This window comes from Thermobia domestica, chromosome 9 (genome assembly GCF_964235325.1).
Source record: "Thermobia domestica chromosome 9, izTheDome1.hap1.1, whole genome shotgun sequence".
In the NCBI taxonomy this organism is placed as follows: domain Eukaryota; kingdom Metazoa; phylum Arthropoda; class Insecta; order Zygentoma; family Lepismatidae; genus Thermobia; species Thermobia domestica.
The window spans coordinates 194,122,482-194,148,331 of record NC_137462.1 but is presented as its reverse complement, the minus strand read 5'-3'; the positions used below and the strand labels follow the sequence as shown (position 1 = coordinate 194,148,331).

General features: G+C 35.8%; 1 protein-coding gene across 5 annotated transcripts in view; it reads right to left on the bottom strand.

Moving 5' to 3' along the window:
• LOC145660515 (irregular chiasm C-roughest protein-like) overlaps positions 1-25,850 on the bottom strand; it is a 745,900-nt gene that overhangs the window by 97,157 nt on the left and 622,893 nt on the right. For all 5 annotated transcript variants that reach the window (XM_081725676.1, XM_081725677.1, XM_081725678.1 and 2 more), the window contains 2 exons: positions 20,958-21,269; positions 8,481-8,710 (listed from right to left, as the gene is read on the bottom strand). In XM_081725676.1, coding sequence (XP_081581802.1) covers positions 8,481-8,710; positions 20,958-21,237 — 510 coding nt within the window. In that variant the 5' untranslated portion in view covers positions 21,238-21,269. The remainder of the gene's footprint in view (positions 1-8,480; positions 8,711-20,957; positions 21,270-25,850) is intronic.

Below are 25,850 nucleotides of genomic sequence, written 5' to 3'. Positions count from 1 at the left end.
TAATATGAACAAAAAGTAAAACAACTTTCTTCTCAGTAGTAAAACTATCATTACACCACGTGCAAACTGTCAAGAGTCAAATATTGCCACTATTACGAAGGTTTAACTAGTAGCCATTGTTACCAAAAGGTATAAAAAAGATTCACTTCTTCTCTTAAACAATGCGAGCCACAAGTCCTCATTTTCAAGGGGAGTAAGTTTGATTTGTTTTGCATGCAAACTATAGTGCAGCAGCGTAATGCAGAATACGTGTGTGAGATGTTTCACAGATAGTTGAATTCCTTTATAGCTGACCAATTTGAATCCAGAGATACAAAAGGTGACTCGTATGTCTCTAAAAAAGATTTTTCAGTTTATCGTCCCACGATTAATATAAGCCTTTTAGCCTAGAGGAAGCGGATGATTAAAGTAAATGAATGATGATGAAAGAATTGGTGGAGTGAGAGCGAGGGAGGAGACGGGAGTACCACGAAAAACTCCACGGACACAATGTTGTCCATCACAAACTTAGTTTGCCGGGGATCGAACGCACTACGGGTAAATGCTCAGTCACTGAACTGCAGTGCCCCTGTCTCCAAAGAAAACACATTGTGTTTCATGAAATCTGAACTTCATAAAATTATCCTGGCTACTTTTTCTTTCTTTTCCTTTTTTAGTAGAGGCACTGAATTTAGTTCTAACCAATTTTAACCCAAGCTACAGGGTGGTGTGCTTAAATGTTGAAAAAAAAAAAAAAAAATCAACTTACACTACACGCATAATCAAAATCCAATATTTTTTATTTCCAATAATCAAAATCCGAATCGTTAGTTTTCATACGTCTTTTACCTCCAACTACAACCTTACAAACCATTACAGATACAATTACAATTGTGCGGAAAGCACATACCAGTAGCATCTAGAATCTTTTGAAATAGTCATCCAAAGAATCTATCGCACACTGCTAACGATGTTGAAGGCGTCAAACACCCGTGGACTCATTATGAACGAACGTACTCATTATGTACTGATATGTTTTCACGAGTTCGAAAGCGAGTTCCACGCAATGGCTCCTTCAGTTCTGCTATAAGATCGGAATCGTAAGGTGATAAATCTGGTGAATGCTCGAGAACTTCCCCATCTCCATCGTGCGAGAAGATTCTGCATACATGCTGTTACTATCGCGTCATGACTATACCATATAATGGATTTTTTTTTTGGGGGGGGAGATTACTTGGAATCACTCTAGATCAGTAGTTCTCAAAGTGGTGTCCTCGATGCCTAAAACTTGAAATATTTTGTAATAAAATGGAACTCTCAGCTGTTATGGAAGAAGTATTTTTTTTCAGTTACTAAATAGAAGGTAATTAGAAATTATACCTACGTTTGTAAATTTAAATGTTTTCTTACTTTACTGAATTTCTGCCTGAAGTCGTTCAACCGTTATATAGAACTTCTTCAAGTGAAAGAAATTTCTTCTTTGTTAGGGCACTTATTCAAAAGCAGTTGTGCAAACTGGATGACGCCTCAGAATTTCATGGATTTCATCTTCAAGTAGCGCGGAAAGCTCCCCCACTACCACCAATTCCAGATTATTTTTTTTTTTTTAAAAAAAAAGAAGTAAATGTTAGTTATTCCTATGCTTATAAATATCAAGCCTCCCCCAAATTCTAAAAAGACGATGAGAAACCCCTCCGAAAATATGTTGAAAGAAAATTAACTTTGTAGCTTTTGGTTGTGTGCGCGCCGTGAGTATGAAGAGTTGTCTTAAAATGGCATTGAAACATTTCACTCCTTTTCCTACCACTTACGTGAGCAGACCTTTTCTGCTCTTTGCAGTATTAAAACCTTAAAGTGAAATCATTTTAATGTGGAATCGGACCTAAGATTGATGGTGATGAAACTTGTTCCAGATTTCAATGCAATTATGCAAAAAATACAAAGAATTTCATTCCTTACATTAGTGCTCCCACACTTCAGAACATTGATTATGAAGTGGGTTTTCTTTTAAAAAAAGACATTGATTTTCAGTCTTGAAAGTTACTGTGTTTTCAATTGAAATTTCGTTCACTAGGAAACAATCATGTATCTATAGATTAAATTACTTATTGCATCATTTTTCTTGATCTTTCTCTTGTCAGTGGTAATTCTAATTAGTATTATACATATATTATTTGATACCATGTGAAATTTCAAATAGCATTGCAAGGGGGTCCGCAGATTACTTTCCGAATGAACAGGGGGTCCGCGTTATCGGAAAGTTTGAAAACCACTGCTCTAGATGCCTTCTGAGCTTTATGCATAATTTTAATTGTATTGTTTGTAATGTTGTAATTAGAGGTAAAACACATTTGAAACGAGAAATTTTTCACTTGTTTTTCTGATGAGTATGTATGTTCATCCAACTACCTACATGTAACATTTACGTAGGTAATAACCTTCCACTTAAATATTTCAGAATTACTTGCTATGTCCCAGTTTTCATTAAATAAAAAAAAGTTGCCATGATTTATGTGGTAACCCTCGGATATATACAAGTTTACAGTCATTTAACAAAAAATATTTGGAAAACATTTATTTATCAACTACGAAACTATTGTAAGAAATCATTTATAAAATAACATATTGTTTATTTGAATCTGTTAAGCTTTACTACTACTCTAGTCAATTCAGAACTGAATAACTACTAATGCCAAGCGACTTACGAATCAGGCTATATAGCTATTTGTAGCGTCGAACGATAGGAGCTCGTTACAACTACAAATCCATTAATTTCATCAAACCTAAGTGTTCTGGAACATATAAATTTCTCGGAAAAAAAAAAAGTATTAAAAAGAAATTTACTTTCTAGCTTTCCGAGAAAAAGAGCTTTTGAAAGGGAGAAATTAATCTTACTTTCTTTTCGCCTAAGAAGAAAAAGAAAGAAAGGAAAGAAGAAACAAACGAAAAAAATAAAAGTAACATACACAAATATCGACAGAGTGGTCTACTAGAAAAGTTCTTAGAAATCGAAACAAATTTCCGACAGCACTCAAAATGTAGATTTGTAAATGAATCCATCATTGATATATATATATATATATATATATATATATATATGAGAAATAGAGAGGGAAAGAGAGAGAGAGAGACTTTGTGAAATGTTTCTTTCACACAGCCCTCCCCACATTATTTCTCTCAAGGAGAAGCAAGTTAAATTCAAAAAAGAAAGAAAGCAAAAAGCATTCATTTGAATGAATGAGTGAATGAATGAATGATAGAAAAGAAAGAAAGAAAGGAGACGGCGATAAAGGAAACCTTTTTCGCCTAAAGGCTAAAAACTCACGGCTTTTTTTTTTTTTTTTTTTTTCAAGAGAGGGTTAGCGAAAACACACACACAGTTACCAATACCTAGTGACATAAATCATGGAAGTTTTCGTGTTCTTTCCTTTGCTCTCATTTCTAGAAGTATTGAAGAACAGAGGGACAGAGAAAGTAAGAAAGAGAGAGAAAGAAAGAGAAAAAGAGAGAGAGAGAAAGAAAGAAAGAAAGAAAGAAAGAGAGAGAGAGAGAGAGAGAGAGAGATCTGAAATGAAGGGGGGAACCATCAAAAGTGATTCTTGCCTCCCATACTCTTCGTATTTAAAAAATATATATGAAAAAAAGGAAAAAAAGAAAATAAATTTTTAAATAAGAAACTAGTATTCTTACTACTACTACTACTACTACTACTACTACTGTTAGTAGTTTCGTACACATAAACGTTTTGGGAGAACTGGTGTACATATATTTTTTTTCTTTATATATAGTAATAGTAGAAAGCACTTACTTAGCACCGTTGATACAAGATTAACGAACCTTTTAGAGCTATTCACCGAGTTCTGCTATTGGAAGTTTCTTTTCTACGTAGTTTACAAAAAAGAAAAGAAAAAGAATCCTGTTTAGAATATTTTTTCACTTAGTTTTTTTTCTCTTTTCTTTTCGTTTGAGTACTTACGAGAAGCTGGAAGTTAATTTATGTATTTTCAAAGTTAATGATTTAAAACACATTTCCATAAAATAAAATAAAAGAAAATGTTAAGAAAGGATAAGAAATTGAAATAGAAAAATACTTGAAAGAGAAGCACTTAATTTTTCAAATGTAACATTTTAACCCCTCCCCCCCAAAAAAAACAGACGATTTTATGTTCGCAATAAATGTTTTGGTGAGTTTATACTTTGTGTGTTTCTCCCATTTCTTATTGCTTTTTTAATCTAACAGTGTATTTAATGTTAATTTTTTTAAAAAAACGAAATAAAAACTTTGAATTTTACGTATTGTGGTTATGTCAGGGAGGCGAAAGGAGACGATGATGATAAAAAAAAAAAAAAGAATAAATAAAATAAAATAAAATGGAATCTTTCAGTTTAACGTCCCACGATTATGCCTGTTGGGCTAAGGTAGACAGGTGATTAACGCAAATGTACGGTGATGGAAGAATTGGTGGAATGAGAATACGGGAGGAAACGTGAGTATCCCAGGAAAACCCGCGGATCCCGATGTTCTCCACCACAAACTTACTTGACCAGGAATCGATTGATTGATTGATTTTAAGTTTAACGTCCCTTTCAGCAGCAAGGCTATATGAGACGTGGACCTACTGATTAACGTGGAATCCGAACCACATGGGCTCCCGCCGAGAATCGAACCCGGGTTCCTCCACGCCAAAGGCGCGTATTCTAACCGCTTAGCCACGGAGGAGCTCTGGCCAGGAATCGAAATCAGGAACCCCATGCACCAGAGGTAAGCGCTCTACCACTGAGCCACCTTGCTTCACAAAATTGTGGAATTAAAGTGGGAAGAAATTGGGAAAACTCAGAGGAAAAGATACAAGCACAGTTAATAGTTACACAAATAACTATAAACCTTATTGCTTATTTATTACAAGCAGTGTCTATAATTGGGACACACTGTCATCTAGTGCTTAGCGCGTTGGACTCACGTCCACGTGGTCCTGGTGATTCCCAATTTTCGGCGTCCACTCAGCGTCGTCGAGGGAAACCTACGACCATTCTATAACTATATTCTCGCTAATGTCCTAATGAAAGAAAAATAATGATATTTCAGTTATCAGTTACTGCTTCAAAATTCGTGTGCGTGGATTTTTCTCAAGAGTTTTCCCGTTTTCGCTCACTTTTCTTCATTCCACCATTTTGTTCATTTTTCATCACCGTCTCCTTTAACCTACATGACATAACCGAAGGACATAAAACTGAAAAAAATTTCATTTCATTTTCTTCTTCACAAGTGTGATTTTCCTACAGAAACACGTCTTAAGTTTGCCAATAGTAATAATAATAATAATAATAATAATAATAATAATAATAATAATATTTTATTAAAAAATATTAATTATTCGAAAACCACAGATGAAAATATGAAATGACATATTTAAGTTTTACGTCCCACGATTATGCCAGCTAGGCTAAAGAGACGATGAGAAATGAATGAAATGGTGGAATGAAGAAAGTGGGAGGAAACGGGGTAACACCGAGGAAGTTCACGCACACAGTGTTTGTCCACTACAAAGTTCACTTGGCGCGAGTTGGGATCGATCTAAGGACCCCATGCACCAGAAGTTAACGCTCTATCACTGAGCCACTGCAGCCCCGAAAACTACAGATGAGAATTTATCCTAAAGCATGTAATTTTCTTTAGCTCAATAAGAGTATCGACTGGTATGTCTCATTTTTGAGAACATTTTTTAGTTATACACCAAAAATATTGTAGAATTTTATTAGTACAGTAACATTATTATTATTATTATTATTATTATTATTATTATTATTATTATTATTATTATTATTAATAATAATAATAATAATAATAATAATAATAATAATAATAATAATAATAATAATAATAATAATAATAATAATAATAATAATAATAATAATAATAATGAAACAACTGATTATAGCAGTTAAAATAAAGCACTAATAATTTGAAAAACATGTACGAAGTTTTACAGTTAGCGTAGCATGATACAGTTTAACTCATTTGAACACACGCACAAATTGTGCTCATGAAACTGCATAAAGTTGAACGCGACGATAAACTAAAAAACTTGACCAAAAGTGATATTATATATATCACTATTTTGTTTTTTTACAACACGGAATTTAATACTTCCGAACCAAAACAATAGCGTGCTATACTACGAATGGTGAGCACTTTTCTCCCATGACAGAAAGACTTCGAGAAGAATTCCTACGCTCTCCTAAGTTATCCATTCATCGAGAATTGAACAAATAATGTTACTTTCGTGAAGAAATAGAAAAGAAAAATCGTCATACTTTTCTGTAAGAGGAAACAAAAATGTCTCAACTAGCATGACTTAGAAAAAATTTCTTGTCACTTCTTAAACTCAAAAAAGAAAAACGGTCTTATTCTTTCGCACGTCATTACTTTTATTCCGATTTTTTTTCTGGATGCATGAGGAAGACGTCAAGGGTGAATTTTCACAAGTTGAAAAAAAAAAAGTGACGAGGCTGGATTTTTCACAAGCTGAGAAAAAGATCTGGTAGACTACAAGAGTGGATTTTTCACAAGCTGAGAAAAAAATCTGGTAGACTACAAGAGTGGATTTTTCACAAGCTGAGAAAAAGATCCAGTAGTTAACAAGGACGCGTTTTTCCTCAACTTGAGAGAAAAATCTGATAGGTAACAAGGGTGGATTTTTTACAAGTTGAGAAAAAGATCCAGTAGGTAACAAGGACGCGTTTTTCCCCAAATTGAGAGAAAAATCTGATAGGTAACAAGGTTCGATTTTTCACAAGCTGAGAAAAAGATCTGGCAGACGACAAGGGTGGTTTTTTTACAAGTAGAAAGAAAGATCTGGTAAACATCAAGGGTGGATTTTTCGTTAAGAAAAAGATCCAGCAGGTGACAAGGACGCGTTTCTCCCAACTTGAGGGGAAAATCTGATAGGTAACAGGGCTGGATTTTTTCACAAGTTCAGAAAATGATCTGGTTGATGTTTTCGTGGATTTTTCACAAGTTGAGAAAATGATCCAGCAAATGAAGGACGTACTTTTCCTAAGCTGAGGAGATTAATGAAAAGGATGGATTCTTCACACTTTTAGATTAACATTTTATGACTGTTTTTAAACTGATTTTACTTGTAAAAATTGGGGGAAACTGTCTGAAAATTTGCCTTCTGAAATTTCAGAAAGATGACCGCTATGTATTAGACGATTCTGCTTCACTGAAGAGCTGAACTATTCCACGTAAGTTGATAGGTAATCAAAATGAACTCCCCTACAACCCACCACTTCGCTATTGCAAAAAGAAAAAATAAGCTGCTAATCATGTCACTGAGGGAACTGTTTTAAGTTACAGTATCGTGTCAAATTAAAATTTTCATCCCTTCGTTGTTCTTTTTAGCCACTATCAATAACCGCCACTAAAAATATTTAACTTTTTACTTTTTTTTTTCAGCACCAACCACATACATCAACTAAGAATAGAATTCGTATCCTTTTTTATATCAAACAGAAAAACACCTTTCAGGGACACAGGAACCAATACTAGAAATCAAATCTAGTTACATGAAAAGTAGTAATAATAGTAACAAAATGTTTATATATCTCAAAGAGTGATTCGAAAGTCCCATCACACCCTAATAATTAGCCTTTTAAAATTCATTTATATTGTGACACGTAAACGTGGTTGATAAGTCAAAGTATTCAGTAGAAGAATGAACTGTAGTGATAACATAAATTTACGAATAACTGCACACAGATTACGGACATCTAAATGGATTTCAGAAAATGATTTAATAAACCTGCTACACCGAAACGGACAATTTTACTAGGGGGGTTGGAGTCTGAAGCTGGTACTTGGGTAGTTGGGTGCACCATCACATTATGCACTTGTCATCATAGAATAGATGTTCAGAGATAAAATTATTGGAAGAGATTCCATTCGAAATGGCTATCACAAGGTCTGTCTCTTTCCTTGCGTAACAATGCATTGTGGCCGTAAATAAACGAGCAAGTAGCTCACGTCCGTTATAACATGGTGGACGAACTTAAAAGCTGAAGTTCGACGTGCCATTGCATCGATAATACCAACGTTATGAAGAATATAACATTGCTCCAGGCCGGTAGCCAGCCCAAAAATGTAGGGGGGCCCGGCTGAAGTTAGGGGGGGCGATCCAACTATATTATAGTTAATAATATAGTTCATTTGCAAGCCTACCGTGAAAATTTTAGGGGGGAGCCCCCCTGGATACGGGCCTGCATTGCTCTTGGCGTCGAATTATTATGTTGCGAAAGTGAGAATTCACATGGATATTCAGAAATAAGAATTGTCTTATGAGTACTCTTTCTTATAATGATATACTTTTTCCTTCATAGTTATCGTGATTTTGTATAATTTATATGGGAACAGGAAGAACACCCAGTACATGAAGGCGTTCGCCAGATACATTGCTACAAAATCTGTTTCATGTTGTTTTCCATAAACATATTGTCCTTACCTCAGCAGCGGGCTTTCCTCTCCGAGAGACGCACTCAAGCTCTATCTCCCTGTCCTCCGTTGTGGACATATTGCTTCCTTGAACTATTTCAGGTGGCTCAGGTGGCACAAGGACAGTCAGATTGGCGTATCTGGATCGAATCCCGTCGATTCCAGGACCAGGTCCCACCTGACATTGGAAGCTGGCATCATCATCTAGCCACACAGGGTTTATCTCTAGAGAATAGTCACCTGAAAATAAAATCAATTAACAATCATCAAAAGCAAGCAACAATGAATCTCTAACAGATTTTCAATAGTTTTCTATAGATAAAAGTCAAGTTCGTCACCTATTCCATTAAGAAAAAAAAAAAAAACATTTGTTTACACTCGCATGAGTCCTCCTACTCTTCGATACCAAATCTTTTATCTTTTGCTGCAAATTGTAGCCAGTGAATACGAGCAATCTAAGACATTGAATCAAGAGTCATGGATTTACGTATTTTCTCCCGAATTTGTCCTAGACAGTGCCCGACTGGCCACGTTGGCTACTTGGAATCGACAAGGGCCCAACGGGCCCCGCAGGCCTTGGTCAAATTTTCGCGATCGCAAATGTTTTCTTGAGTCTTCCTACCAAAAAGGCTGCGGAAGCGTAAGTTCGTCTTTACGAAAGAAGTTTTCTCAAGCCTTCCCTTGCCTATATCAATACTGGCCCGTGAGCCAGTAAAACTTCGTACTTAGCAAAGGGACCCTCTAGTCCGTAACGGCTCCTTGCGCTTATTCTATTTCTGCTAGTAAATAGTTCGTTTATTAGTCAATATGGTAGTTTTCTAAAGACGTGGAGAGAGCATTACAGACCAAAGCCAAAACCTAATGAAAACCAGAGTGATAGCGAACCCGAGTCTGAAAGCGGAAATGAATCCGACACACATCTGAGTGGGAGAAAAGTGAAAATGTAAACATATTTATTCAACACAGAAAATATGATTTTGTCACTTATTTTTTTTTTTTCAACGACGTCTTAAGTTTATACATATATATGGGGGGGGGGACTTTAAGGACCACGCCAAAGGCCCTCAACTTGGCCAGTCCGACACTGGTCCTAGATAGTATGTTATGTGAAAAAAACATATTCAATCATATAGCAGCCCTGTTGAATTTGAATCGACGACACGGTACCTCAGTGGTAGGTCGTTCACCTCTGGTACGTGGGGTCCCTAGTTCGATCCCCGCTCACGCCAAGTGGACTTTCTGTGCTTGGCGAACATTGTTTACGTGGGTTTTCTCGAGGTTCTCCCGTTTCCTCCCACTTTCTTCATTCCATCATTTCATTTATTTTTCATCATCACCGTCTCCTTTAGCCTACATGGCATAACCGTAGGACGTGAAACTGAAAGGTTTTTTGAATTTACGAACAGGATACGCTTTTCGGAGATCATATCGTTCAAGTAACAATAATCGCTTGCAAAATTCATTAGAAGTTAGAGTAGATCGTCATGAACATTGATTGTAAGTCTTGCAGGATGACTAGAAAAAGAGTAAGATTCCTAAATCTACAAGATTCACTCTCTTCTCCAGAATTGTGTCAACAATTGTGAGTGAGAGTTACATCAGTTGATATGAACGCACATTGGAAGAGCATTCGTTTCGCTTTGGAAAGAATAAGATTTTTGTTTTAACATTTCCCACATTAGAAGTCTACTCAGAATATTATTTTTGTAGTAAGAGTAAATGCCTAAGATATGCGAGAGAAAATGTTCTTTTAGTTGACGTTTTGAAGTTGCAGTATTGGATTTCACAAGTTAATGCTCATTCCACGTTGTATGTGTAATATTGGTGCAGAGATACAAGCTTTTTCAGTTTAATAATTTGCAATGATATTGTTCGTAGTGTCCAATAATATTGTTGGTCATTATGATTTACATATTATCACATCTTGGAAATATTTAGCATGTAAAGAAACGTAGTATTATTCATTCTTAGCAGAATGATAAATAAAATTCAGTGAAGTTGAAGTAATCAGAACTTGCATTAAACACGTATATAAATTAAAAGATAACAAATGAAATAGCATTTACTTGTCGTTCTTGAGAACTGTAATATACTACATACTGTCCGTAATTTCTGAAAACATATATACGGACTTGTTTTCAATTTGTCTCTTCTTCTGACGATGTGCAAGAATCCAGATTTAAAAATTAAAAAAAATAACTATACACACTCCTCTGTGAAGCATTACCCTAACTGAAAAAGAAGTAAAAGTACAGAAAAAAAAATCCTCGAGCTATACATTAAATCGGGCAGGCATTAACAACGCACACACTAATGCTTTGGACTCATGAATAATTTACATGAGCTGCGTTTCACGTTACACAGATTTTTACCCGTTTCCAAGGGAGTCTACGGAGCGATCTAAATATGCAGTCCATTTATTTGCCAGGTTGGGGCCAGCAGAGGAAGATGGAAAGTAAAATGCCCAGAGGAAATCAAGTGGTGTAATTCGAGCAAAGCAACATGAAAGGACTGTCCGCATGTTTTGCATCTACCTCATCGCCTTTGCCTCTTTCTTCCCCTCGCCCTGGATGAAGGGTTATCTGAATAATCTCCATGATAATATGAAAGAAAAGTGTTGCCAATTAATAAATATAAGCTTCAATTTGATCGTTTTTTCTGTTGTATGATCCTATTTGAGTTAGTTAGTTCTTAATGTTTCAAAGTGACGGCCGATTTGCAACCATAGGATTGACTTTTCTCTCATGTCTGATTTAAACGTTTTAGCAGAACTGACCTCGTTAATTAGTAATGAGACAAAACTTATTATTAATGGGAATTATTATCAAGTTTAGATTCTATGGACCTGACCAATAACATGAAAAGTAGACCAAAATGTATTTTCAAAATTTTCAAAGTAAAATTTTATACATTTTTTTTTTTTCGTTGAGGTAACACTTGAAAATTCCATTTGAGGTGTTTTTAGTAGTAATAGCGAACTACTCTAAGGCAGCCAGTTCTCATGCCTACAGTATATCTATAGTTTATGGAAATTTGTTCTCTCCCACTTAGAAAAATATATTTTTTAAAATAAATAAAAACTCTGTTGATGAGCATTTTCAAGGAACAAGCTTTTGTTGATTTTTTTCCTTATTACGTAAAAAGTCTCAATTCTTCTGATTGCTTTTAACAATTTTTTTTTAAAATAGGGTGCAAGAAAGCGAATTATTTGAGTCTCGACTTCGAGGACAAGTTTTTTAGAAATGATTATGAGGAAAACTAGTTTAATTCATTTCGTGTGTGTAAGGGAAGACTAGGGATGCGCAGAGTCGAGTCGAGACAGAATTTTTCTGACACAATTCGAGTCGAGACACAGCTCTTCCAATAGAAAAATATACATTTTTCGAGTCGAGACATCACTTTTACAGCATATTGTCGAGACGAGACGGCCTCAAATCTTGTCTCGTGCGCATCCCTAGAGAAGACTTAACTGATCATACCTTACGAATCTACCATCTTTAGACGCAAGAAGCCAGTTTAACTATGTCTACACTCTTGGGAACATTTGTTTGAATATTATGGTGGAAGGTTGTAAAATACGTTGGGTTGGAAGTGCTACTGAAGAACAGAAGGTGGACAAGCTATTCGTATGTAATGTCTAGTGAGAATTAATTAAAATATTTTAGGTATTCGACTAAAATAGGATTAGGATTTTAATTCCTATGTATTTTGACATTACTTTTAACATATTTTATAGATGTATGGATCAATTGTGTATAAAGTATGTACACTCATGTCCAAAATTACTGTCGCATGTCTATAAATTTGTTGTTGTAGGAATATAACGAATTCGCCCGGTATTTCTTATAGTTTTAGTATCTGTATAATCGGCAAAGACATGGATGTGTCAAATTTCATGTCACAATAAAAAGAAAATAAAACTTTTGTGTCCATTTAGCAACATTTTGTTTTACTCATTCTAATTTTCGTATTTATAATTCTTTTCCTATGAAATTTACAACAAATATACATTTCCCGATTATACACATGGTATCAGTATTAAAAGTACCCTGCAAAATCATTATCAAATTATATTCTTACAAGAAGACAGTTATAGATATGCGTCAATCATTTTGGACATGAGTGTACAGTCGGATGCAATTTGGTATACAATTATTGGAAAGATATCATGGACTTAAAAGGTAATTAAAGCGTTACCCAAATATTAGTTGTTTACCATAGTAAAGCAAGCTAGTTTAATGCTATGACGAAAAGGCATGACTGCAAATAAATAATTGGGTACCTTATTTGGTTTACTTAATAGTAATAAATTTTAACTATGTGTATTAGGGAAGGGTACTTCTAAAAGTTTCAATGAAATCAAACTTATTTTATGGGAACTCCTGGATCAGAAGAAGAGAATTGCTTCAAATATTTTAACGTTCATCTCAGTTCAATTTGAATTAATCCAGTAATTATATTATATTATAAAGTACTGTCTGCCTTGCCATAGCTCTTAGTCATTTGAAGTGCAGTAATGATGTTACGCAGATGTGTATTTACCAAGAGACTCAAATCGTCCGCACGCAGAAGTTCTAATTTACCAATAAAAGTTATGGACATTTTTTATCCAAGAAAGATAGCAACACTGATTGGTTGACAGTGAATTAGAATTACTCGAGTAAATTAAGCATGGTGATATTGATTCTACTCTCGGTGTGAGACATAGATAACAACAAGGCAACGAAATCCTTTTCTTGGAGGAAACGTTTTATTTCCCTTAACGCCGGACTAAATGCCTTTTGCCACACGAAAGAATTTATAACACGGATAAGAGGACACGACGAGTGAATGGTAAAACTCCTTCACGCGACACAGATTTATTAGGTACCACACTGAGAACCACGAAAGGGAAACATGGCCGGATTATCTTCACTATTAATCTAATAGAACATACATTTATAGTTTTACCTGTAGTGACATTTCTTAATTTGAACAGTGAGGTCTACATTTTCTTCATGATAATTCTCTACTCATGTTGACTCTTTGGAGAACGTTGATTTCACTGTTTGATCATCTAGTAGAATAAAATCATAGCTTAAGACATAATGGACAGGCTTTTGGTAACAAAACCACCTCTCAATCTGTGCATAATTACTTCATTACCCAATCAGTAAACAGTACTAATTAATGACTTTAGTTATGGTCGGCTCAAGTAACAACCAATGAAACCTTTGTTTGGTGTATCTCCGTCCCTTTGGAGCATAGTGATGTTACTGTGCGATTACCTAGAACAAACAAATTATAGCTTCAGGCGTAATAGGCTCAGGCATTAGGCAGGTAAATCACCGATCAGACTGTGGGTAATATCCACTTTAAGAACCCTTTCATTTTGGCAGTTGGTCGACCACTGCGGATCCGCTAGTGACCTTTTCCTTAGAGTTTTGTCTGCGGGCGCTACTGGCAATAGTGAGGAGGCAGTACCTCAAATACACTGTTACCAACCTACTCAGTGGACTTCCATAACATTCTGTATAGAATATACTTATGTTTCGATTCGTCCACTTCATTCCAAATAACAGATTCGATTCGTCCAAGTAACTGACTATGTGGCTGTAAACCGTGGAAATTAGCAGCGCTGCCAACGGTCGGCAGATCGAGCCGCTATGGATAAAAGGTCCTATACGATACAATATAATTACAAAGCACCCAATCGCCGCGGATCATACTTACTAGCGGCTGGATTTTCAGACTGTAGCGGTTGAAGATTAGCTCTACCGTAGATAACAAGACTCAATTAACTCAATGTAGTTAGAAAACGCGACAGTTGAGCAACCGCTACAGCAATCAAAAGGACTAACAATAAGTGTTGTGTGTTTCTTTGGGGCACCGGCACCGTAATTTCATAGTGTTGTCAGGTCACGTGATAGAATCAAACTATTATTTCAGGCATAATGAATTCAGAGACGATAAGCAATAATACCTCGCTTAGGCTTGGCTATTTGAGGATGCGTTTCCGATGTTTCCGTAGCGAACGCAACCTAGGTGACTACTAGGTAATTTTACTTTCGCCAGAGCTATAAATCATACTGTGAGCCAGTCAGCGTTTCTAGATCTTTTTCCCCCCAGGTCCAGGTCTAATACTGATAGGTCTGATACTGCTAGGTTCAGGTCCAGGTCTATTCCAATACTCTGCACACAGAATCTTCCAAGCAGCTATTTCTTGCTAAAATCCCCTTGCCTGGTAACACGTTTTTCCTTTTTTTCCCTTCCTTTAGACATCTTTTAAACAGCAGGTGGGTCTATTGTTCCGAAACGCACCAAATACGCTCGAGCCGACGTATGCTGTACGTTTTTATTGCTTTTGCATTTGCAGAGCATTGTGATTAGCCATCCACATTTAAATATATGGTCAGAAATACCAAGCGTACGCATCGGTCATAAAAACGCGTTGAGAACGCATCGAATAGCCATGCACTTAGCGTACACCACACTATCAGTGTTATAAGTTTCTTAGAAGTCCAGTGATTTCACTGCACAATCACGTATAAGAATCAAACCACGGTTACGGGTATAAAGAGATCAGTCGTCACAAACGAAATTCACAGCTCAGTTTGTGTTGTAATATCAACTCTTGCCAGTATTGTATAGTCATATTTCTTGTTGAAAGAAGTGAAAGTGAGCCCAAGTCAAATTGAGCGAAGTGAGCGCAGCCCGAGCAAGCAGAAATGTTATTTCAGACTTCGCTTGAGGGGGGACAAGAGCATCACCGACATCAGTCTTTCATGTTTTGTAATAGTATATTAGTAGACCGTCTATTAAAGTATTCCTCAAACTTTTCGGCGGGGGAGCAATTGCCCCTTCCTGGTCCCCTAAATGACGCCCCTGCGAGTGAGCTCAGTGCAAAATGGCTACCTATTGTGTACATTGACTCTTGCTAGCGTCACAGTGAAAGGAATTAAGGGAAATAGTTTAGTAAGTAGTTCTACCTTCATATTTGGCGGATTTTTTCGTCTTATTGTTAGCCACAAATGGCACTTTTTTCGCGACAAAAAAATTCTCGGAAACTACACACACGAGGGTTTACTCTCAAGCATGTCGTTTTATTCAGTCGACGAGATCGATTGGTAGACGGTACGTCCCACCTTTGGATATTTGTTCCATTATCTTCTAAATAACATTGTAAAATTAGGATGGATTTTGGTATAAAAATAATAATTTGATTTTTTTTTTTTAATCAATAAGTTCAGACATTTCGTTAACTTTTGTGAAAACTTTTATTTAAAAAATAAAGAAAAGAAACTTAATGAATCAAGATTCAACTAAAAAAAAATATATAGAATAAAGTTAGATCACAGAAAATGGAATAAGAAAACTGTGGAGACATCTTTGTCTGCCCTACTTCAATTGAGTATATGATTTTACGACATTTACGACCTATAAAAACCTGTTATCTCGCTGTCTTCATTTTCTTTCTTCTTTTTTTATTTTGAAAAGTACGTTGTGTCTATTGTCTCTTGAAATAAAATAATAAAAATAAGAAAGATAAAAAGAGCAAAGGCTACAACTGAAACAACAGATAAAAGTAATAAGAAAGCTTTTTCACTTTATTTCGTTTGTTTGGTGTGACAGTGACAAACAGAAAAAAAAGGCAATCTTAAAGCAAACAACAAGACATAAACACGAGGACTTTACTTGAAACTACAGTTTTGTTTCGAAAAGAAAATATCTAGACTGTTTCACGTTAAAATCAACTTTTATTTGCCGTAACAAATACACGTATTACGACTTTTACTTGTTTTATTTTTCCCCATACCAGATACTGGACGCAGATTTTTTATTTTTTTTAATGTAATAAACAACAAAGGAAAAAGAATGCTATAACTACAAAGTAGTTGGCATATGATTTCACATACAGCATTGTAACTTTTAAAACTTGACACATAGTAACACTAAACGTTTAATTCAGGGATGCAAATAACCACTCGCCTCAGGCGAGTGGTTCTTCGGTGCGGGCGAGTATTTAATATCATACCGAAGCTAAGTAAATGATTTCTATTATGGGATGTGGGCTAGTAGTTTTTTTCTTGGACGAGTAAAATTTTGTTGCTTATTTGCATCCCTGGTTTAATTATACATGAAAATTCTGCTTAACGCATAATTTTCAAGTAGTCAGATTCGATGGCGTGCACTTGCAATTTAGTTCTCTTGGAGGCGAAACAGTCTGATGAGGAACAGTACACTATGAAGATTAGGGATGGCCAATTCCGGAATTTTTACTTTCCAGAATCCGTAAAGTAAAACCGGATGAAATCCGATATCGGAAAAATTCCAGAATTTTTCCGAATTCTGGATTTTTCTAAATTTCGGAAAGTGAATTTTCCGGAACCCGGATTCCGGAAAATTTTGGCCATCCCTAGTGAAGATGGGGCACTCACTAACTGTATCGGACTGAAGCCTGTCGTCGTCGTTCGGGTCTACGCTACAATAGGTCTCGTCTTTTATAACCTCAGTGTTGTGTAAGATCTTGCATAAGATCTAGATAAGAGTTAAATACTTGCATTTTAACACTTTGAGCCACAAGTATTTCCGAAACAAAGCACATCGAATATGAAATTACATGACTTTTTTTTTTTTTAGTTCTAGAAAACTGCGTGATTTGTGTTTTATTCTAGTATATCGAAAGATTGCTATGTACACGAAAATGTACACAAAGATTGACTTAACCCCATTTGTACTGTCAGTATTCGCTATCCGTCGACATGTATTTCTCCATCACACGTCCCATAGTGTAAACCCTTTGTCAATACCTCATCTCAGATTGCCTGGTGGCGAGGGAGGAACAAGTTTTTCATTGATAATTATTATTGTATTGTTTCAAATATATATACCTAAATCTCAGTCAAGGGGATAGAAATTACCCCCCCTGGAGCTCCAAACAACGTGCCTGGTCAACAACGTAAGTACATTGGTAAGTACAGCATCAGTAGATAAAAACAATGTTGGGAACAAAAGAAAGAGGTTTTTAAAATGACCGCAATAATGAATATTTTTTTTTTACTCTACACGAAACAAAAAGAAGATTAAAAGATATTTGAATTTGTAATAGTTGGCAGTATCTTCCATAGGCTTCTTTATATTTCCTCCTTTTCCCCCTCCCAGGACTCATTTTTCTCGTTATTATTAATCCTCTTTCTCATTGTTATACGTAATGTATGGAAGCAAGGATGCACAGACAACGAGAAAGAGAGAAAAAGAATATACTACCGGATACATTTGGCCCTTGTTTTCATACACGTACATGTATTCAAACCTATTACTCCCGTTAACAGCATGGGTAAAAGGAAATCACTATGTATATAACACACACACCCGTATATACAACTTCAGCTTTCAATTCCATAGGGTTTATTTGAAGAAGGAAATTGCAGAAGCCAGAATAGGATGAAAAGAGAACAGAAGAGAAGAGAGGAGTAATAATATGGTGTCTGCTATATTTACTTCGCTTCTAATACTTTTGGCGCAGAATTAGCAACGCTTCCCTCATGCATTGAAAATTAATAGAACCACACAGTTGGCGTACAGCATGGATTGTTATATATGAATACTGATTTAACACCATTTCTCCAGTTTTGAAAGAGAGACCAGAAATAAAAAGCGGATTTTATTTGTTTGTTTGTTTGTTTAAAAATTTGATTTAAAAACAAAAGAATGTTAAATGGTAATTATTAATACGTGTTTCAGAATAGATTGACCAAAATAGTTGACACTGGGAAACTATGTGGAATGGAAATCAACATCAAAAAATCGAAAGTCATGAGATTATCCCGGGGAAATGCGCCCTTACGGGTCAGAGTAGAACAAAAAGTGCTTGAAGAGGTCGACCATTTCAAATATTTGGAAAGTATTTTGACGAAAGACGCGTACTGCAACGGAGAGATCAGGTCGAGAATTGCCATACCCAAACAAGCATTCAACAAGAAAAGGCCACTCTTAAGTAGCAGCCTTAATATTGGATTAAGGAAGGAATTGGTTGTGTTATACAGGGTGTTCCAGAGTTACCCAGACACTACCTTTTTCTCGGGAACGGTACATGCTATCAAGTTGAAATTTAAAAAAATGCATACAAATGTGGGTCCAAAGAAAATGTGGTAGAAATTATTTACAAAATCCCGAAAGCCACCCTTCGTGGTGTAATGAGGAGCACATGCCCTGTTCTTGCGATTTTCAAATGGGAACGATATGTTTCGAATGCACATTCGAAAAGACGTCCCCTTAGACATCAGGACACACATGTGGCTACAACAAGATTGTTGCCCAGCACATTTTGAACTGACAGCGAGGAATCAGGTGAATGCAATGTTTCGTGGTCTCTGAGTAGGTAGGGGTGGACCTGTGCCCTGACCTCCTAAGTCACCATACTTAACATGTTTAGATTATCATCTATGGAGACGACTTAAAGAAATCGTTTGGAAATCGTTTATCATCGCCCCACAACAAGGGACAACATGATGGAGCGCATAGTTGCTGCATGCAGGCAGATTAGTAAGAAGGAAATTATTGCGGCACAAAATCATTTCAGTTACCGTGTGCAGAAATGCATTGAGGCACAGGGCAGGCATTTCGAACATCTACTGTAAGTTGGTAAATGTGCATCGAAGTCAGTGCTTTACCTATTCTTTTCGTTTTCGTTCATCATTCGTTTCTCATTGTGTTTCGTTTTTCTTTTTATTTCACTTAAGACTAATGTACTATTTTTTGTCAAGCAACGTTGTGACAATCATTTTCTGTATAATTAAGGACATTTTCAGTTGGCGAAGCAGCCGTTAAACACGCCAACGAATTCCTTATTCTGAGCGGAAATCGTTGCCAGTCCTAAGCCTGGAAAAGAGTAAAGGGCTATCCAAGTCATATTATTTCTTTATGACGAACCAGAAATTCAGGGTTTCGATATTGTTATGGTCGCCATGTTGAAAGTAGTTAGTGGATTCCAAAATCGTGTTCGAATTATTTTAACATTTGCAGAGACCTCTGTAACGAGGTATTACTCGACCCCCTTTCCATTAGAAATTTTCGAGTTTTGACCTTACTTTGGACCCCCTTTTTTGGGTTACGCAGTTTCTTCTTTTTTTAGACCCTGAGTCACCATGTGGCATATCACTAGAAATCCTGTGTCTTGCACTTCCCAAAACTGTGACTGTGCTTACATTATCTTAATTAGTAAACTCTGTATACTCTATTTCGCACACCTTCATATTTTTTTTCTTTTTTCTTTTCTTTTTTTCTTTTGAAAAAATAATTGGTACACGGAAAACGGTAAGTAGAATGGACAAATGTTTCGTAGGGCAATCTTATTTTCCCCCCAACTTTTCGAATGTGCATTCGAAACATCGTTCCCATTTGAAAATCGCAAGAACGAGCCATGTGCTCCCCATTACACCACGAAGGATGGCTTTCAGGATTTTGTAAATAATTTCTACGGATTCTTTGGACCAACATTTGTGGTGCATTTTTTAAATTCAACTTGATAGCATGTACCGTTCTCGAGAAAAAGGTAGTGTTTGGGTCACTCTGGAACACACTGTACATGGAGCATTAGACTTCATAGTTTAGAGACTTGGACATATTACGGAAGTTAGAGAATGAATATTTAGAGAGCTTCGAAATGTGGTGTTGGAGGAAGATGAAGATAAAATGGACAGAAAGAGTAACAAACGAAGGCGTTTTAAAACAGATAGGAGAAAAGAGGATGCTTCTAGCCACCATCCTTCGCAGAAAGGCCAATTGGATTGAACACCTCTTGCGAAGAAATTGCCTTCTTCATATCGCCATAGAAGGTAAAAGGAAGGAAAGCGAGGAATAGGAAAAGAACACAAGTGATCGATAATTTGAAAAATAGAAGAAAGTATTGGGAGTTAAAAGAAGCTGAAAATGGGAAATATGGAAGAAACCTTTCCAGGCCCAAACTGAAACTTAACAAGAATAAAAAATCTCATCAGTCTCAGGACCTGCCAAAAAGCAGAAATTAATAATAATTTCAGAAGAAACTGCAGAAAGTATTAACAATATTAATAAAGTTGGGGAAATTTACTCCCGTTGTGGGCCATATGCAAACAGTGAGGTTCTATAGGTTCAAAACTGCCGATCCCGTATAATACAGTTTCAAGTAGCTAATATATAATATAAGGTCTACAAGTTGGTCCCACAGATGATGTCAAACAAATGGCCCAGTAATAATGCACATGGCTATATCTGCATGTAGTAATGTAGATATGTGGCCGAATTAAAGAGAAATCACGAGATCACGTGAAAGAAATGACCAAATTAATAAGTTTTACTGTACATTAAATGCAATTCGAGGGTCGCACTCTATCAAAAGCCAATAAGGGATGTCTTAGGCCTAAGATTCGGAATCAACATTAAAAAATGTCCTGCGTTTAAACCCCGGACCACAAACATCTATTACATGTACCATGAAACATAATACACAAATACTTAATAAACTCACCTTCTTCATCGCTACCTATCATGGAGTAGCGATCGAATCCAGATAGCTCGCGGTCGGTACCGAGGCCGAAGCCATCTTTGGTCCATTGTAGTATCCCAACTTTGTTTTCCACACGACACGGAAGAGTAACACGGGTGTTCACGATGGCCGTTTGATGGGACGGCTCTCGCGCGAATTTCTGCTCCAGGGTCTCGCTTCCGAGGGGAAGGAAGAGAAGAACCAGCACCAACAGAAGAGGCGGAGGCAGTCTTGTCCACAGCCCATGTGGCTGCGTCGCCATTTCGCCAGGGCGACTTCTAGGCACAGGCTACACTGAAAAAAGAAAGAAAAACTATTGTTAATATCAAATAAGAGATCCACTTTTAAAAAATATTTACTTTAAAAAGTATAAAACAGTTATAATTGTTATTTGCAATGAAGATATTAACATGATACATAAAATTAATAAATATGTATAATGAGAATTATCACTATCTCAAAACGAAAATATTCCATAAACGAAACTTCTTGCACACACTTATTTATAAGTTTATTTCAAATCCAATGCAGAGTTTATTTGTTGGAATAATAGTGAATTTTATATACTAAAGTTGATTCAAAGTTGAAGTAAAGTTATTTCAACCAAAGGCACAGGTATAACATATAGTGAGTTGGGAGAATTATTATTCATATCGTTTATATTCGTACTCCATTAAATTAACACAAACCCCCTTTCTTAGTTGTCAATCATAGGCGTCCCTGTTTTCCTGAATTATACGTAAGTTAGTTTTATACACATGTCACACAGCGCATATAAAGCCATTTCTTCATGCTGCGTAGTTTTTAAAGCCGGAAGGAATTAAAGACGCACAATACAAGTTTAGAGATGAAATCTCGAATTTTCACTGTTATTATTTGTACTCCACTCTCTTACTTTTTTTAAAATATTTTTAATTGGCTGGGAGGGACTTACGCCTTATTAACCCACTTTGCATAAGTGCACCACTGATGATCATAACAGAATACGAAAACTTAGCAGCCACATTTCTGAAGAAAATATGTTAATTCAAGAACAAGACGCTGTATGGATCCAAAGAGTTTCAAATTGTAAGTAGATGAATAGAATTTTTGTAATATGTTTAAACACTATGTGAAATATTCGCCCCTTTCCTTTACGCAACCATGCGAACGCTTATAACCCCTTCTCAGATCTCCTTTTAGATATAAACTCCCTAGAAATACTATCCCTTTAAGTGAGTGTCCGGCCAGGAGGCATTTAGTTCGGTGATACGTTGTCACTACACGGTTCCACCATAATCTTATTTACGGTTTCCTAGATCACTAGTCTCTACTACTTAATTCGAACAACTTTCCAATTTCATCATAACGTTAGGCCAACACCAATAATTCTGTGATTCTTCAAGAATCGAACTTGAGACCATACACTTATGCTAACCATTGGACTACTTACAATAAACGGCGTAAGTCTCAGTTTGTGTCACGTTAATCCTAATAATATACAGCCACGCTAATAGATGTCGCTACCGTATGTTAAACTAGATCCGGTAGTGTGGTCCTTTTTAATTCAGCTCTCTGTGGTGGGCAATGGCATATACTATGCGAGTTGATCTTGTATCATGGTGCACCGGCAAACTGCACCGAATTCAAGCTCCAGTCGTGATTTGAAGCCCCCATTAGTAGAAGCCCCCTGTCCTTCATAACCTTGGTGTTGCTAAGGATGCGAAACACATCACTCAACTCGAAATCTCTAATCAAACAAGAACATATCTTTTCTTTGAAACATATAAACATGGCATTTTAATATATAAATATTTTAAAAACTGAATCATCTGGCTTAATAGGGCGTTTTGTGGGCCTCAGACGCTCCAGCGCCATCAGTTAGCGACTGGTTGAACTACGTCTAGCCTAACGGCGAACACATAGCCACATGGAAGCTCTTTCAGTCCTTTTTTCCGCTTAGCAACAAACATGAAGAGCTTCATCAATGATGATAGGCTACATGTGCCAATGAATCTTCAAAATAATCTATTTACAATATTCACAGATACAGAGCGTAGCGTACACACACATTCGGTCGAAATCTAGTATTAATCGCATTTCCTGCTTTCATAGCGACAAATTGTACATACTATTGATTTAAAAAAAAAAAAAAAAATAGGCGATAGAATTGGTAACAGATTTCAAACAGTGAACATATTAATACCAAGTTAAATATTAGTTCTTGAATTACGTACACACAGCAACTTATATCATAGCTATTTTTTTTTAAGTATAACGTCAATCACTAAACAAAAAAAAAAAGCAATACCTGTCATCCGTCGACAGAAATTAAAAAAAGATACGTATCTAATGAAACAGATTACTCTTGTATGAGAAATTAATGAACAAAAGAAGTGCATATGTATACCCCGTAATTAAAAATATTATATGAATAGACATGTACTTATTCTCTATTAGAATGACAGTTGATAAATATTTATATTGTACATCGTTGGTACTGCACGAAGTATTAGAGGATTTTGCACATTTTTTTTTTTAAATACACATTTCAATGGTATCAAAATAAAGCTCCAAAGTAAACACAGAAACAAAAGTTGCTTTTTGTGCTACGGAAGTACGAATTCATACTGTGTTTATTTCAAAATTTATCTGAGTATCTCTTTTATATAGAGAACTCAATAGCTTCGTCAACATGACTGACTGGAAATTTAATGACCCCTTTCAGAATCGAGCTTATATAACCTACAAGTTTAAAGTAAGAACCAAACTACTTGAGCTCCCACTGGGATACGAACTCGGATCTGCCGTAGCAAAGGAGCGTACGCCAACCTTAAATGTTTGAAAACTGTTTCGCTTATTATTATATTACATTTTTTTTAAATAATAAGGTTAAGATTAGACTTAGAGAATTATTTTCTTCATTAACTCACTTTGAATTATACTGAATTTAATAGAAAAACATGATTCTACTAATTAGGCTGTGGAAATCCGTCATATAAAGTCAAAGACTCCTTTCGAAACTTACAAGACAACTAATTCTATTCCTAATAAAGTACCTTAGTACCTTCCTTATTTTCGCACATACCATGCCAAGTTTGGAGATATATATATATATACATTTATACACCCAACCATCAAACTTAGCAGGAAAGAAAGAAAAAAATAAAATTTCCTTTTCTAGTATATCCCCTTCATTTGCTGTCACAAATCTTCTTACATTACCCGTATTTCTTATAATCTTTCGGATTTTTTTTTAAGAAACCAAAATTCTGCTAAAGCGAAGGGCAAAAATCAAAAAGAAGCTTGATTAATTAGGTATGGAGAGAAGGCTAAAAGTGGCAAATTTGTTAGAAGGAGCATTTCTCTCCAGATTTATCCTCCTTGCTTTTTCTCTCTTTTTTTATCCAGTCACCCTTTCTTTCTTTCTTTTCCTTTCTACAAAAGGGCAGATGATTACTTCTTCTCTAGTTCTGTGATTGGAAATCTTTGAAGGTTTCTTTCGTCCGTTCTTTCTTTTTTGCGTTTCTTTCTCTTCTTTTATTCTCAAGTTTCTCTCCTTCTAACTAATTTTTTAAGCTTTGGCTACTTTCCTCAAGTTTTCTTTCTCTCTCTCTCTCTCATCCTTTTTTTCGGAAGTAAGGGTTACCTTCCATAGTAGTTGTTGGAGAGAGGTCAGGATCTCACTTTTATATATATATATAATCTTTATCATTCATTTTATTTTTTAACGTTTTTTTCTTTCTTATATAATTTCGGAAATTAATGAAAAATAGGAAAATTGTTCTCTTTCTTTTCTTTTCTCATAAAAGTTAGAAATGAAAAAGTCATTTTTTTAATAAACCTAACACAGGGTAAGCTTGAAATTTCCTATTAATATTTGTTATTGTACTGTAAAAATATTCAATTTACAGTCTTGTGTTCGATACTTATGCCCCTATGCCCATTAAGCTAAAGGGAACGAATTATTAATGAAAGTGAATGATTATAAAATAGTTCGCAGCTTCAGAATGTGCGAGGAAACTGGAAAACCACGTCAAAACTCACGGACACACTGGTGTCCACCATACACTAAAAGTGAGGAGGGTTCCCAACCGTCCGGTATTTTACCGAATAGTTCGATTTTGACCTCTTTGTCCGGTGTCCTTTACGACTTCAAAACCGGACATTACATGTTCAGTAATTTGTTTCTCACTACTTTTATTCTTTGTTCTATTTAGATTATTTTGGAGTAATGAAAAGAATCGTTTGTTGATGGAGATGGTTAAAGCAGAGCTTTGGTATATAATATTCGCTTTGGTATCGACCTGTCATTTGCGGGATTTGAGAAAGAGTTGAAGGCAGTAAAATTTACTGAACTTACCAAAACTGCAAAAGGTCAACAAATGTATATTTTCAAGAGAGCAGCTAGCATTCCTTCATCCTCATCTATATCTTCCAATTAAATAATACATCCAGAGCCAGTAGTATAGAAGCATATGAGACGTCACCAACACCAGCGAAGCTGGTTTGACTTATTTTCAAGTATATTTTGTGCATTCCAATATTACAGTGCGTACTGCCAATTATACAGTATTTGCTTTTTCTGTTTTAAATACGATGTATTATTGACGGCAGACTACAAAAATTACATGTGCCGACTCAACCAACGCTGAAATAAGTTAGTTTAATAAATGCTTTAAAAAAAAAAAAAAAACTAAAGTTATTAATTTCAAACTCCGAATCGCTAAAATTTTATGTGAAGTAACCACTTTCAGATTTTTCACATTTTTGACAAGCGATGATGTCACAATCTTTAGATGTATATGAACTCCAGAAAGGTGTTTGGTATTTCCATTTTCAATAGTTGGTAACCCTAGAAGTGAGTTCTCCACCACTGAACAGCCGTGTCCCCCA